General features: G+C 48.5%; 1 protein-coding gene across 2 annotated transcripts in view; it reads left to right on the forward strand.

The window, feature by feature from the left end:
- The first annotated feature begins 4,714 nt into the window (after nt 1–4,714).
- CAMK1D (calcium/calmodulin dependent protein kinase ID) overlaps nt 4,715–15,113 on the forward strand; it is a 387,831-nt gene continuing 377,432 nt past the window's right edge. For both annotated transcript variants that reach the window (XM_043883877.1, XM_043883876.1), the window contains exon 1: nt 4,715–4,830. In XM_043883877.1, the coding sequence (XP_043739812.1) occupies nt 4,739–4,830 (92 nt within the window). In that variant the 5' untranslated portion in view covers nt 4,715–4,738. The remainder of the gene's footprint in view (nt 4,831–15,113) is intronic.

Below are 15,113 nucleotides of genomic sequence, written 5' to 3' on the forward strand. Positions count from 1 at the left end.
TAAAGACCCAAGGGAGTGAGTTCACTTAAAAGTTCCTTGAGGTTTGGAAAAAAATGGAACTAAAACAAGCAAATGTAAACAAAGATACATTTCTGGAGCTGGCAGTCATTTGATTACCATATTTTAGTTTTGAACAACTATCATTCTCCTGTTTTTCTTCATTAAAAAGATATTTACATTGTAGGGGGCATCTATCACCTTCCCCTGCTCAACATCCACTCCCTCCTTCTTCAGTAACAATTTCTCACTGTTTGTCTGATGCCTTTTATTTGAGCAACACTTTGATAGCAGGATTACAGTGCAACACTTAAGACCAGGGCTCTGGAGCCAGGCTGCTTGGGTTTTATTCATTCATACTTCATGTGTGCTTCTAAACCATTCCAAATTTTGGTCTCCTCTACAAAGTAAGAATAGAGATATTACCTACTTCATATAATTGATGTGAGGATTATAAACATGGTAAGGCACTTAGAGCAAAGCCTGATGCATAATGTGATCTCAGTAAGTGTTAGTTATTATCATGAAATTCTTGTATCACAATTAATTGCCTTAGGGACTTTATAAACATAGCCTCTATCATTGGATGTGGCTATAGAAGCCTATGAAAGGCTGATATATATTCCCATTACATATAACTTGACTTTTTTTTTTTTTTCTGAGAAAATCAAAAGATTATTTCTTTGGAGATAAGTAGTTCTACTAGGACATGTCTTCCTATTGATCATCTGTATATTTTTTTAATACATGTTTATCCCCTTCAATCTGTAGATTAAGGTCTTCATTTCTGGAAAGTTTTCTTGAATAATATCTTGAAATATTTTTTGGTCCATTATTGCAGTCTCTTCAGAAGGCATACCATTTATGAATACATTGAACTTCATGTTTCATATAACTTTCTAGCTCATCTTTGCCCATTTCCATTTTATTTTTTCACTATTCTTGTTTTCTATATCCTTTAAAAAGTTTTTTGAAGTCAATTTCCTTGTTCCATTTCCAATGTAGTCTTTATATCTGCAATTTTATTGTTTCCTGATTCTTTCCTGAGCATTCCAGCTTCAGTTTTAATTCCTTTTACCACCTTGCCCTGTATTCCATGAACAACTTCTTGTCACATACAATTTTAAAAAATAAATTTTGAGGGAATTCCCTGGTGGTCCAATGATTAGGGCTTTATATATTCACTGCTGAGGGCTTGAGTTTGATTCCTAGTTGGGCCAAAAAAAGAAAAAAAGAAAAATTTAGCAACAGACTTGGAACTTCAGCCTAGTTTCCCAGACTTTTTAGTTCTTTCTACCACCCTAGCTTGTGCTCCTGGTTTATCATTTTAGGTACTAAAGACTGTCTTTACCACTGCACTACCTGGGAAGCCCCAAAGGCTGAATAAAGGTAATTTAGAGATTTTCAGTTATAATCTACACATTTGCTTTAGATACTATATATTTCCCCCACACCACCCACCAAATTCTGAACCTGGGCCACACAAGCCTGATCTATTGGCAGGTCTGATGGTTGGAAAGATTTTGACAGGCACAAAATTGGTAAGTCTTTAATGATGAGTTATTAAACAACTTGTTCTTCAGGTTCTTTAATAAAATTTTAAGGGCTTTAAGGAAATATAAAGACTTGGGACCTAAAGGTTAGTAATTTAGAATATCTAGCAGAGCTTTCGGCAGTGGAATTGTTAGGGAATGGACAGCTTTTGACTGATAGGTAATAACCAATTGACAATGGGAGTTGGAGTGGAATGAAGAGTTCACAGCCATCACCTAGTGCTCTAAAAAACACAGTAGCTGGAGGACATGGTTATCCAATCAAGGGTCCTCAAGCAAACAGAACTAAGCCATTTACAGGCTAAGGTTTAATCATTCTTAGGGAATGGTGGTTTTGTTTTCTATTGTGGTTCCCAAGGTCAAGATCTCTTATTTAACATGGTGTCCAGTAAGAGAGGAATGACCATGCTAAAGCCAGACTGAATTTGTCTTTGGCATTTCCACCTCCTTCTTTGTGTCATTCCTTTGGTTTGACCTCAACTCCCATTAAACTTTTGATTTTTTTTCTCTAGGATCTAGTCCAGCTGAGGATAACTTAGCTTTGAATGAACATCATTATGGAAAATTCAGGGGCTTCCCAAGTGATGCTAGTGGTAAAGAACCTGCCTGCCAATGCAGACCTAAGAGATGGGAGTTTGATCCCTGGGTCAGGAAGATCCTCGGGAGGATGCACAGCAACCTACTCCAGTACTCTTTACTGGACAATCCCATGGACAGAGGAGCCTGGCGGGCTACAGTCCATAGGGTCGCACAGAGTCGGACAAGACTGAAGCGACTTAGCACGCATGCACATGGAAAATTCAAAAGAAACAGAAAGCTCCCTGTGGCACTTGCAACAGTACAACACTTCTTTAGCATCACCACTTCTTTAGTTCTGTGGACAAAAGCTGAGACTGAGGACTGTTATTGTGCACTCTTGTGGCACGATAATCTGTAGGCAAGGAGCAAGAGTGAAATAGGGAAGAACTGGATAAGAAGAAGTGCGAGGACGGGAAACGAGCGAAAAAGGATAAGCAGATGCATGTGGCGGGCATGGGAGAATGTCCCTTGGGATCTTAGTCATGCCTGGCTCCTACTCTTCTTACTGCCTAACCTTTGACCCCAATAGACGACAGTACAGTTCTTCAAACATATTTCTTATTGAAGTAGTGCTGTTTGCCTTTGGTGACAGGCCCCAACTTTGAGAGGTTCCTTAGTAATTCACGGTGGAAGTTGGGTTTGTAGATTTAGTCAGTTTCTAATAGCAAGATCCCCTATTTGCTCTCCCCAGCACCCAGAGCCTTAAGCTAACAGCCCCTGAAAGACAGAATCCAGCACGCAGATGTGGGGGACTGGGCAGGCCAGGTTATCTTCCCACCTCCTTGGGTGAGGGAAAAGGTAGAGGCCCGGGCAGAGTCCAGACGGCTTCTGGGAGGGCAGTAGGCTTGCATCCAGCCTGTCAGAACGAGAAAGAAGGTGCTAGACAAGATTTCAGGCAGTAGAATCCCCCCGGCCCCCACACACCTTTCCAGAGTGAAATTGGAACAGTCCTGGGAAAGTGGGACAGGTGTCAGCAATCAAGACAAAAGGGTGTTTATCCAGCTCAGTCGAGGTACCCTCAGGGAGTGATAGTCTTGTTACGAAGAAAACTACAATTTTTTAAAACAAGAGTCCCCGCAGGTTGAGGATGGGCACCCGCACGTGGATCGCCCTCTGACAGGTGGACACGGAAGGAGAATGGGCAGTCAGAGTGCAACTCGGAGATGGAAGGCGGGGTGGGGAACGGTATTTCCAGGTACATGCTCTAAGACAGGGTGCCCTACTAAACCCACCGCCGCCGCCGGGCTTACAAGGGGCAACCCTCCTGGCGAGGAGGGTGTGGGGTAGAGCTTCACTTTCCTCTAAGCCGCTAGGTTTCGGCCGATGGAGAGAGGGAGAGACCAGGAGGAGTCGAGCTGGAGCGAAGGCCGGTCCAGGCCCGCCCAGGCCCGCTCCAGCCCCAGGCCCGAGGTAGCCTGGGCGGCGCAAGGAACCCGAATCCACCCGCCGCCTGGCCGCCAGATAACCCCGGTAGTTAAGCTCCCCAAGGGAAAACGAGGCAGCGCCTGGCACGTCCTGCGCGTCCCCGGCTCCAGGGCTCCCGGCTCCCTCCTCGCGGCGCGCCCCCTCCCCCGGCCGTAATTGGACTCGAGCGCCGATTTTGGTGCAATGCGAATTAGCTCCAGTCGCCCAGTCGTGAGGCTCCGGGAGCGTCCGCCACCGGCCGGCGCCGCGCGGCCCGAGTCGACGCCCACCCCCGCCAGCATCCCCGCCGCCGCCTTTCGTCGCCATAACAACCGGCCCCCGCCCGGCCCCGCGCAGTGCCGGACGCCCGGGGAGGACGCCCCCGCCCCGGCGCCCCGCATCCGGGGGCCTCGCACCCCCGCCCCCTTCCAGCCGCGTCCAAGCGCAGCGCAGAGGCGCCCCCTCCCGCCGCCAGGGAGGAAAGCCCTCGCGCCCCCGAGACTTGACTTTGCAGAATTAATTAGGCAGCCCCGGAGGGCCGGGGTCCTTCAGCAAGCTTCCCGACTTCCGCACCTGCCCGGGTTCCCTGCACCTGCCCTTTCCCGGGCTGCAGGGCGCGTGCGGCGGCGGGGAGCGTGGCCGGGCGGCGACGGCGGTGCCCCCGCGCCTGGGGCACGGCGCTCCCGGGGAGCAGGACATCCCCAAAGGCGGCGGCGCGCGGGAGGCGGGGAGGCGGGAGGCGGCCGGGGAGCCCGGAGAGGGCGGGGAGCCCGCGGGAGGAGAAGGGGGAGGGAGGAGGAGGGGGGAGGGAGCAGGGCGGGCGGCGGGGAGGGAGGAGAAGGGAGGCAAGAAAGTAGCAGAAAGTGAGGCTGGCAGCCGGCAGCAAAGGAGCCGGGCGAGCGGCGGCAGGAAGTCTGTGCCCAAGACGCGCAGAAATAAGAGCCAGGGAGGGACCGCGGCGGCGAGAGTGAAAGAGGAAACTGCAGAAGAGGAAGCTCTGCCGCAGCACAAAGTCTCCTCGGCTCCCGCGCCGAGCATCCCCGCGCCGCCCGCCCAACCCTCCTGGACCAGCGCGCCGCCGCCCGCGCCTCCGCTGCACCCGCGCCACCGCCCCCCGGCGCCCCCTCCTCGCGCGCCCACCCCGGCCCCCTGCGCCCCTGGCCTCTCTGCCTCGCCGCCCTCCGCGCACGCCGCCCTCGTCTGCCATGGCCCGGGAGAACGGCGAGAGCAGCTCCTCCTGGAAAAAGCAAGCTGAAGACATCAAGAAGATCTTCGAGTTCAAGGAGACCCTCGGAACGTAAGTGGGGAGCAGGGAGAAGAGGGTGGAGGTGGCAGCGGCCGCGGGTGCAGAGGTGGCTCTCGCTGCCACCGCCGCCGCCACCGCGGCAGGAACCGGAGGGTCGCCGCGTCCTCATTGTCCAGTTCTCGGCTCTGCGGAGCCCCCCGCGTGCCCGCCGCGTGGGTCTGCGCCCCGCGTGCCCGAGTGGGCGCCGCGCGGGGGCGGGGAAGGCCCTGGGATTTCGGGGACAGTCGCAGGCGGGCGACTTTTCACTTCCCTGACACCGCCGCCCTCTCGACTCATTCTCCCCACGCGTGACTGTGGGCTGAGCATGGTGGATATTCCTGTTTACTGGCTGCGTGCGTCTACTCACCGTGTGCACGGGCGCACTGTGTCGGCGAGAGACGTGGTCACGAGGAAATCGGCTCCGGGCATTCCCATTTCTGTTCTAACATCATGTAGTCTTAGAGAATTGACATCCGCACGTACTCGATGTAGGCAAGATTTTGGATGGCCGCGCGATTAGGGAAGGAAGGAATTTCGCAGTGTGCAGGGTCACGTGTGGGCTGAGCCTTACCTGAGTGTCAGTCCATTTCGCCAGGTTCAGCAGCACACGCTGGCGTGCGGGTCACCAAGGAGGGTCTGCGAGGGTCTCTGTACCCGCGGTTCCTCTCCAGGGCTGTGTGTGGTCCGAGGCTGGTGGCTGATCTCAAGAAAGCAGAAATAACCAGAAGTCGATGTCAGGAAGGCTCAAGCATGTGCTGCTCCATTCAGCTGCTGTTCCTTTTCTGCCCAAGAGTTGGTTTTTGTTTGTTTTGTTTCGGAGCGCCTCAGAATAGGTAGGGAGGCTGATAGTGAAAGAGGATCGGTTGCTGCTGGAAGAACCTGGAGTTGGAGTTATTGCTTCCCCTCATGTGATCAGTATGTAAGCATATATTTTCACACACATACGTGTTGTATGAGCCGAACAGTTTGCAGGGGTTCATGGAGGTGTTGGTCAAGCTGGTAAGAGAAAGAGGAGGTGTTTCATTAGACAAATTAGGGTGCTCTTCTTTCCTGTCTTAATCCCCTTTTACTTGTCATTGCGGTTGGTTTGCTTTTCCAGAACCATATTTTCAAACCCAGATTGTTTTCTGCCCCATGCTCAGGGTCCACTGAGTTGTTCGGTCATTTTCCCTCCCCCACCCCAATATCTGAAGTGGGTCCCCCAAAGCCAAGTTGTGACGCATCCCTCCATGCTTCTGTTCCTGGTGATGCACACTTACCTAGAATGAGAATAGGGTCTCCCAGATTTTGTGCTCACTTCAGGGACCCAGTCTACCTGTGGGTGTAGACTTTTTGTCTTTGTTGGAAAGAAAACAGAAAGAGCTTTGCATTTTCATAGAGAGGGGCTTGGAGCTGCCTCTTAGCATGGGCCAATTAAGGGGTGAGATTTGGTCAGAACTTTAGAAAATTACCCTTGAGGTTTATTTGGGTTTGGGGGAGTGACTTTGAGATGGTTAAGTTGCTGAGAAAGAAGAAGCGTGTCCTTTGTGGTCATGCTGAGAATGCTCTTGTGGCTGAGGATAAGGGGGCTGGAGAGAGTGGAGTCCTATGGTAGGAGAATGCGTTGCTTGGCACATCCTCACCGGAACTCCTGGAACTGGTCCCTCTGCCTGCAGCTTCCAGGCAGACAGATGCAACCTCCCCTGACTCTCTCCTGCTCCCCAGGAGAGCCCTGAGGCTGTACCTCTTCAGTGGTCAGAGATGCTCAGCCCGGTGAGCTGTGGCTTCACTGTGTGGCTCCTACTGTGGTCGGCACTGTTTGAGGATGGCTGTGGTGGTTCCACTTCTGGGCAGGATGGGGACTTGCCTGATGCGTGCCGGAAAGAACATAGAGCTCTTGCAAAACAGCTTCTTGGACTCTGGCCACGTTCCCCATAAACCTGGGGATGGGTCTCTGTTAGGATTCTAAAGCTTTGCCTTCTGTCTTGGAAAGGATTCTTTGAAAAGGAGCTTCAGGCTATGGTTCCTTCCTGCTGGCAGGAGTTCTCGAAGAGCAAAACACAAACAATAAAATGATCAAAATGTTTTCACTCAGTAGCATGGTGATAATAGTAGAGGTAATTGTAGGTGACTTTATTAAATAAATACCAAGTACCAGTTGATATCCTAAGTGCCTTATGGGTATTAACTCATTTTATTCTCATGATAACCTGATGAAGTAGGTATTTACTATTATCCCCACTTGGCAGATGGGAAGACTGAGGCAAAGAGAATTAAGTGACCTGCCAAACAGGAGCTACTTATTAAGTGGAGCTGATACTCAAATCTAGGCAGAACAACTTATAATTATGCATATGGTATTGAGCCACTCTGTGGATTATGTAACAGCAAATGTTAATAATTTGATTAACTTTTGTATTTGGAAAGCTAATTTTAACATTAAAGAATTATATTAATTTTAATATTAAGTTAAAACATAATTATGGGGTAACCTGTTATCCAAACATGTAACTTTTGGATTATCAACACTTTTTGTCTCTTGGACTTTCTAGAAGTGGTCCAAAATTCAGGGTTCCTGTTTCCCCCAGGGCCAAGTCCAGCACCCTTAGCTTGACTCTAAATAGATGTCACTTCTGCTCCTATCAGTGTGGATTTTGAGTTTGGGGTCTTCTTTGCAGTGAAACCTAGCATCAGTCAGGGGCTTCAACACTAACAATTGGAATTCATTTCCAAGGTACTCTGCAAGCCCAATCATTTTGTCACACTTTTACCATATGCCTTTAAGATCCTAAGGCAGGAAAGCCCTTCCGGGAGACAGATTGTCAGCTGTTAAAATGCCTTTGAAATAAAGCAGTGTAAAGACCCAAGGAGCACTCACTTGGCCAGACCTTGTAATCTGATATTTGGCTGCCTGGTTCAGGTACCTTTCCATGCGGAGTAGAAGGTTTACTGTTGAAGGCCAAAGGGTCAAGCCATTTAGATTGTGTAGTTAGCAGGGCCTTGCTGGAGGGTGGGGGGCAGATGAAAGTGAAGGCTGTCCTAGAGGGTAGGAAAAGAGCTGGAGGAAGCAAAGGACAGTGTAGGGGAAAGGACCCATTGGGTGGTTTGGACCTGGGTTTTCTGATACACCCCTGAGCCAGGCCTCTGGAGAAACCTTTCAACTTGTGGCCTTCAGCATGTCTTCCTTTGAAAGGAAATCCCAGGGCCTAACCCTACCTCCAAACAAGGTGGGAAGCCTTAAATACTGTTTATTAATCAACGCCATGTTTTCAGATCCCTGGTACCCCAAATAAATGAGGCCAAATAAATGTTGTGTAACAGCAATTAAGAGTGGTAAACATTTCTGTGGCGTGTTTGCTGAGGCCATTCAGGCCATCTCTACCATAGGTAGATGTCTTTCCACTTCTTCTAAACCAAGAAAATGAAAATAGGCCATCTGAAGAAGGATATGGATGGGAAGAAAGCTTTGACCATGGTGTGCCAGAATTACCCCAGACTCGTGGAAGTGGCTTCTATAATTTCCACACCATGAAAGGTATATGAACAGAAGAGACCTTGATAGTTGGCAGAGAATGGTTCTTCCAATACACCTCCTTCCCCCTGGAGTACAGAAATGGCACGTCCTAGAAAATAGACATTCATCTCTGCAGGGTATGAATACATGCTTTTCTTACAGACCAAATGTTTTGTGTTGAAATAATTGCTGTTTGAGGGGGCTGGAGCGGGCGCCAGGGAGGTCTTGGGCCTGGGTTCAAAGTCTGGCTCAGCCACTGGTCAGGTGTGTGGCCTGTGGGCTACTTGGTCATTTGTCCACATGACTGGTCTTAGCTTCATCACCTGTCGCATCAGAGGGGCAGAGAAGATGGGATGATTTTCAAGTGCTCTTACAACCCTAAGGTTTTTTGGCTTGTCTGGGTAAGAGAGGCATTCACTATAATTTTCTGGTAGCTTTCATGTGTAGCTAGAACAGCTTGGTCCATTTGGAGGGACATTTTTATGCCCAGGCTAGTAGCAAAGTGACAGAGCTCAGGACAGGAATTCTTACCCCACTTGATGTCAGTAGCACAATGCCTTTGCTTCTTCATGAAACGAGTGCCTGCTGGGTGCTGCTTTAGGAAGAGTATAAATAGAAATTTCTGTGAGGCCAGCACTGTCTTTCCCCACTAGTATCATACTTACACGCCTTTTTCTGAAATTGCTCAATCAGTACACCTGTTGAGGACACGTGATTGACTTATCTGAAGGCCTGGGTAGAAAACAGACTCACCTGTTCTTTTCGGGTTGTAGAGGGGTGGTGTATGGATATTGGGGGAGGGGGAGATTGCAGATCTACTCCTGGTGATTTGTGTATTTGACTGCTGTTTTGAGAGTATTTGTTCTGGGACTACTCACAGTTGTAGAGTCTGGGAGAAGCATTTCAAAGAGTGCTCCTCCAAGAGGAGCAAAGAGAGGGGTGGGCAACCCCGAGAGTTCTCTCAGAGGGTATTCCAGATGCTGTATTGGTTAGAAGTTTGCATGTCTCAGCCCTTTGTTTGAGGCATGATATAAATTCAGCCTCTTGTACATTTAAAAATATTGATCAAACACCTGCTATATTCTAGGCACTGATGGGGGTGGGCACAGCAGAGAACAGGCAGACACAAATGCCTGCTTTCCTGGAGCTCACATTTCTTTCTTATTCTCTGGTGAGGAAGCCAGAAAATTAAAAATATGAATCAGGAAAGTGTAGCGTATGTTACATAGTAGACACGTTAGGAAGAGAAATAAAGCAGGGAAATGGGATTTTCTGGAGCAGGAGCAGGGGTAGGGTGGGGTGGGGTGATAGGAGCTTGAATAGGGTAGCCAGGGAGGGCCTGGTCCAGAAACTAATCTTTGAATAAAGACCTGAAGAGATGAAGGTAGAGTGTTCCAGTTGAAGGGAACAGCAAGGGCTGAGGGTCTGAGCGGGAGCAGGCCTGGTGTTTTTAAGGCCCAGCTTCAAGGAGGCCCGTGTGTCTGAAGGTGGGTGAGCAGCAGGAGGAGCTTGGGAGCTGAGAGGACAAAGGTGTGCGGTGTGGAGCTGGAGGAGGGTTGGTCGAGGTTCCCAAAGGGCCTTGAAAGTGACAGTGTTAGCGCTCAGTCCTGACTGACTCTTTGCAACCCCATGGACTGTAGCCCAACAGGCTCCTCTGTCCTTGAGATTGTCCAGGCAAGAATACTGGAGTGGGTTGCCATTCCCTTGTCCAGGGGATCGTCCCAACCCAGGGACTGAACCCTGCATTGCAGGCAGATTCTTTACTGTCTGAGGCACCAGGGAAGCCTTGAAGTTCCTGGTAATAGACTCTGCTTTTGCTCTAAGAGCAATAGGAAATGTTGAAGGGTTTTGAACAGGGGTGTACCTTGACATAACTCGGGTGTTTCCATCGTGGGTGCAGTTGCTGTGCTGAGAATGGACAGGCAGATTCAAGGGAAGAAGCAGGGAGACCAGCTTGGAGGCTGTGGAAACCAGTGCAGAGGGGAGAATGGTGGTGGAGGGCGGGGAGAGGGTGCAGCTCTGGAGGTGATGAGAAGTGGCTGGATTCTGGAAACATATGGAAGGAGAACCATAGGAGTCGTTGGTGGGTTGGGTGTGGCTGGGATTTGGGGTTGGGAGAGAGATACCACTTGTTGGTTTTGGTCAGTTTTTTCCCAAGAATTTTCTGCGCACCTGCTCTTTGAGCACAGCAGGGCTGTCTGTGTTCTGGGAAGCTCTTGGAAAGAGTTTGGAGGGAAAGTTCACGTCCTTTGGGCTCCTGGGTTTTTCTCGTGAGGAACTCTTGGATTTGTTTATTTAGAAATTAAAAAAAAAATGTTTTGGCCACGCCACAAGGTGTGTGGTATCTTATTTCCCCAACCATGGATGGAACCTGTGCCCCCTGCATTGGAAGGGGCGTCTTAACCACTGGACCGCCAGGGAGGTTCCCCAGGGTCCCTTAGGTTTTCAGGCTAATCTATTTCTTTCCAAGAGCTTGTGTTTGAGATGACTCTTGAAGTATCTCCTCTTCTGTCACAGGAGGAGGTCATGATAGGCTTGACATTTGAGTAGCTGGATGAACTGCTTAACTTTCTGTGAAAATGCCACGTTTTGCCTCTAGAATTATCAATAGGAAGATCACTCTGATAGGTGGACCTATAACCTATAACTCTGCTACTTGATTTGTGAATGTATTTATTTTTATTTTTTAAATCTCCAACTTTATTTTTTGACTGTACTGTGTGACTTGCGGGATCTTCATTCCCTGACCTGGGGTTGAACCCGCACCCTGGGCAGTGAAAGCGCCAAGTCCTAACCACTGAACCACCAGGGAATTCCCTGATTTGAGAATTTAAAGCCCAAACGTTCTATGAAAAAGAATAAACATGAGAAACTCTTGCTGCTTCCTCCTCTGGTAGGATGTTTTGTGTTTAGGGAGGAAAAGCCAGAAGTTTTTCCTCTGTTGCGATAAAGATAACAAACTCTCATGGCTTTACAGATTAGTAGGGTGGAATTTGGGAAATTGCACTTTTTAGGGCTTGTTCTTGGAGGGGCTAACAAAGACTGTCTCTGGTAGAAATTTCCGGCTCAAACTTGGCAACCGAGTGGACAGTAATTAGACTTGGCAGGTGGACATTCGTGTCCTCTCAGGGGAGGATTTTAGGGGTTAACTTGTTGAGTTTTTCTTTGGCTGGGTCTCCATAAATCCCTTTAATCCTTCCTTTCCCCAAATAAATCTCCATAAATCCCCTTCAATCTTTCTCCTTCGTCTCCTCCTCTCCTCTCTGGGAGGGCTTAGCACTGGTTCAGCAAGGGACTGTCACATTATTGGTCAACTTACACCCACAGGGGTAGACCCGAGGACCTCATATTGCCTCCAGTCCTCATCAGATTTTGCAGGAATAGCCAGAGAGCCCATGGCACCTGGGACACATTTCTTCATTTGAAGAAGGAACTGCTTTTGGGTGGCCAGCACAAAGCCTGGAGTCCTCACCAACTGATGCAAGTTTGTTTTCTGACTCAGGATGGTCCATCCAGTGCATGTGTGGCTACAACAGGAGGACATGTGGACCCTGGGAGAGATGCCAGCGTGACCTTCTTTCTCAATTCCCTTTGACCCCCTCTGATGCAGGAGGTCACCTTTTCCTTGGGCTAGTTTTCTTAGATCCTGCTTGGTTTTTAAAGATGTTTATTATGCAGTATGTGGATTCTTCATGTTCGAACCAGACCAAATGGATGCCACAGGCCAACTTCATTCCGTGCGAAGTTCATTCCCTGTCTCCAGTGGTCTGCTATGAGCCTTGTGCTGTTTTTCTTCATATTTCAAATCCATTCAGAGATGGAGGAATTCCATTTCTGGTTAACACCAAATCTTGAGGATAAGCCTATAAGACAGCATATTGACTGAGGCCAGGCCGGGGAGGCACTGGGAGGCAGTGAACCATGATGGAAAGGCAGCTCCAGCACGGCCATTCATACCTGTATCCCTCTGGATACCCATCCTTCAACTTTCTGAGTTAAGATGGAGATGGAAGTTGCTGCCTGGTGGGATTTCTGTAAGGATTCAGTGACGCCTATGAGGTGCCTGGCACAAGTGGGATTGAGTAAACAGCAACTGTCATCAAGTTCCAGTTGTTTTTAGCAGCTGTGGTGGAGGATGACTGGATATTCAGGGCCAGTGCCGTGAAGAACATCTGCTGGAAATCTTTTAAAATATTTATTTATTTTGGGTGCACGATCTCTTAGCTGTGGCATGTGGGTTCCCTGACCAGGGATCGAACCTGGGTCTCCTGCATTGGAAGGGAGTCTTAGCCCCTGGATTACCAGGGAAGTCCCTGTCTGTTGGAAATCGATTTTTGGAAGCTCCTGGCGTAGAAATGCAGAACGGTGTATACGTAACCTCCCCCCAGAGTTGATTTAAGAAACCAACAGCAAGTCCTCAGTCAACTAGGGGGGAACATTCGCTGGATGTTCCTCCCAGCTCAGTACTGAGCTTCTAAGAACGGAGGTTCTAAGTCCTCAGGACAGGGGTGCAAATCCTGGGTCCCCTGCTTTCCAGCCATATGGTTTTGGAAAAATTATTTCGCCATTCTCAGCCTTGTGCCCTCATCTGTAGAACGGGGTAAGACTTGTACCCAGTCTAAGGGTTGCAGTGAAGATTAGTTGAGGGCATATGAAAACCACTCAGGGCAGGACATGGCTGTAGATCTGTGTGCAGTAAGTGCTCCTTCTGTCTCTTTAACCTCTGTGGAGCTGACACCCTGATCCTCAGAGGTCACTTGCACACATCTGGAGGGTGCATTGCACCATCCGACACTTGCTTCCCACAGGAGGCTGGTTGGTTCACCTGGTGCTCCTGTTCAGCAAGAGACTCAGCCCCCACCGTGTCGCGGGCCAGCTCGAGTGCTGAGTGACCTAGTTTGCTGCGTATACAGACTCATCCCTTCCCTGGGTTATCTCATCAGCTTTGTGTCTCTGCACCTCTCCCTGCACCCTGAGCTGTTTTTTTTTCTCTTCAGTCTATCTCTACATCAGCTTGTGCAAGAGCCTCTTCTAACTGCAGTTTCTGTTTTCTCCAGCAGCTCTTAGATCTTGATGCAGCTGTGGCCCTTCTTGCAGCTGAAAGGTGCTTCTCCTTTCTGGGAATGGCTTCAGTCTTTTCTGCTTTGCTTTCTTATTGAAAATAATATGAGGCTTGGAAGAATGAAGTAACTGGTCGATTACAGTGTTCCAAAACATCAGGGAGTTTTGTAAGTTTAAATTCTGTAGGTACTCAGTTTATTTTAATGCTGGAGAATTTAGCAAAAAGCAACATTTCTAGGTATATACCACATGAACAGACATAACAGTTTATTCAAAATTATCCTTACCAGAATGTTTTAGACATGGACATGGGCAAACTCTGGGCAATAGTGAGGGGCAGGGAGGCTTGGCATGCTGCAAAGAGGCCTGGGGTTGCAAAGAGTCAGACACGACTTAGTGACTGAACAACAACATCCTTATCAGGGAATGTTGGATGGGGGATGGGAGGTGATCTCAGAAGTTTAATTCCCCAGGTCGCACGCAGGATATAGGTGTAACAGTTGGAGAGCTCATGTCTGAATCAGGTGAAATTCCTCTTTTTTTTTTTTTTAATTGGAGTACAGTTGCTTTTTAGTGTTGTAGAGCTTCTGCTCTACAGCAAAGTGAATCAGCTATACATATACATCTACCACTCTTTTTGGGATCTCCTTTCCATTGAAGTCCTTACAGAGCACTGAGTAGAGAGTTCCCTGTGCTATACATTAGGATCTCATTCGTTATCTATTTTATACACAGTATCAATAGTATATATATGTCAATCCCAATCTTCCAATGCATCCCACCCTTCTTCCCCCCTTGGTATCCATACATTTGTTTTCTATGTCTGTGTCTCTATTTCTGTCTTGCAAATAAGATCACTTATACCATTTTTCTAGGTTCCACATATATATATGTTAATATACGATATTTGTTTTTCTTTGAAATGCCTCATCTTAACTTCTCTGTTAGCCCTTTTGATGGCCAAACCGGATCTGGGGTCACAGTTTATTGGTATCTCTGCAATGTGGTAAGCAGGGACAGAAAAGGCTTTTCACCTGGACAGAGTCAACAGTTTTACTGGTGAGAGGCCCTCCTCTTGGACTTTTATAACCACGGCTCCCATCACTGAAATTGCTTTTACACCAAATCGGATTTGGGGCTATAAATGGAATCCTAAAGGTATCATATTCAATAAAGCCTCAGACAGTCCCCAATTTTCAAGTGATGTTCCTGACTGCCCCATACATGGGGCTGTCCCCTCCTGCCAAGACCCATAGTGTTGTGGGGGAAAAGCAAGAAGGAAATGAAGCTGGGCTAAGCTGAGAGGTCTGGTGGGGTGATGGGGATGGCAGACACCCCAGGGCCCATGCCCCCCACCCCCAGGGCTCTTCCCATTTCTTTAACCTTGATAAAAATGGCTGCTTGAAATTTGCCTTAAAACATTAGAAGATACAAATGCCTTGAAATAGGTTGAGAGATCAGTCATCTGTGATATAAGTGATTTTAAAGAAAGTACTTTTTCCTCCCACGCCAAACTGACAAGAACTAGCAGTTTGGCTGGAAGACAGAAGGAAAGTAGGTAATTGTGGTTTTGCACCTTTAGTTGAGTGGGGAGTGGGGAGTCACAAATGAGTTGCAAACTGGGAAATTGAAGGCCAAGAGTGGCAAGGTGGGAGAGACATCCTAGGCCGACTGACTGATAAAAAACTAGGTCCTAGGGACTTCCCCGGCAGTCCAGGGGTTAAGACTCTGCACTTCCCCT

This window comes from Cervus elaphus, chromosome 23 (genome assembly GCF_910594005.1).
Source record: "Cervus elaphus chromosome 23, mCerEla1.1, whole genome shotgun sequence".
In the NCBI taxonomy this organism is placed as follows: Eukaryota; Metazoa; Chordata; class Mammalia; order Artiodactyla; family Cervidae; genus Cervus; species Cervus elaphus.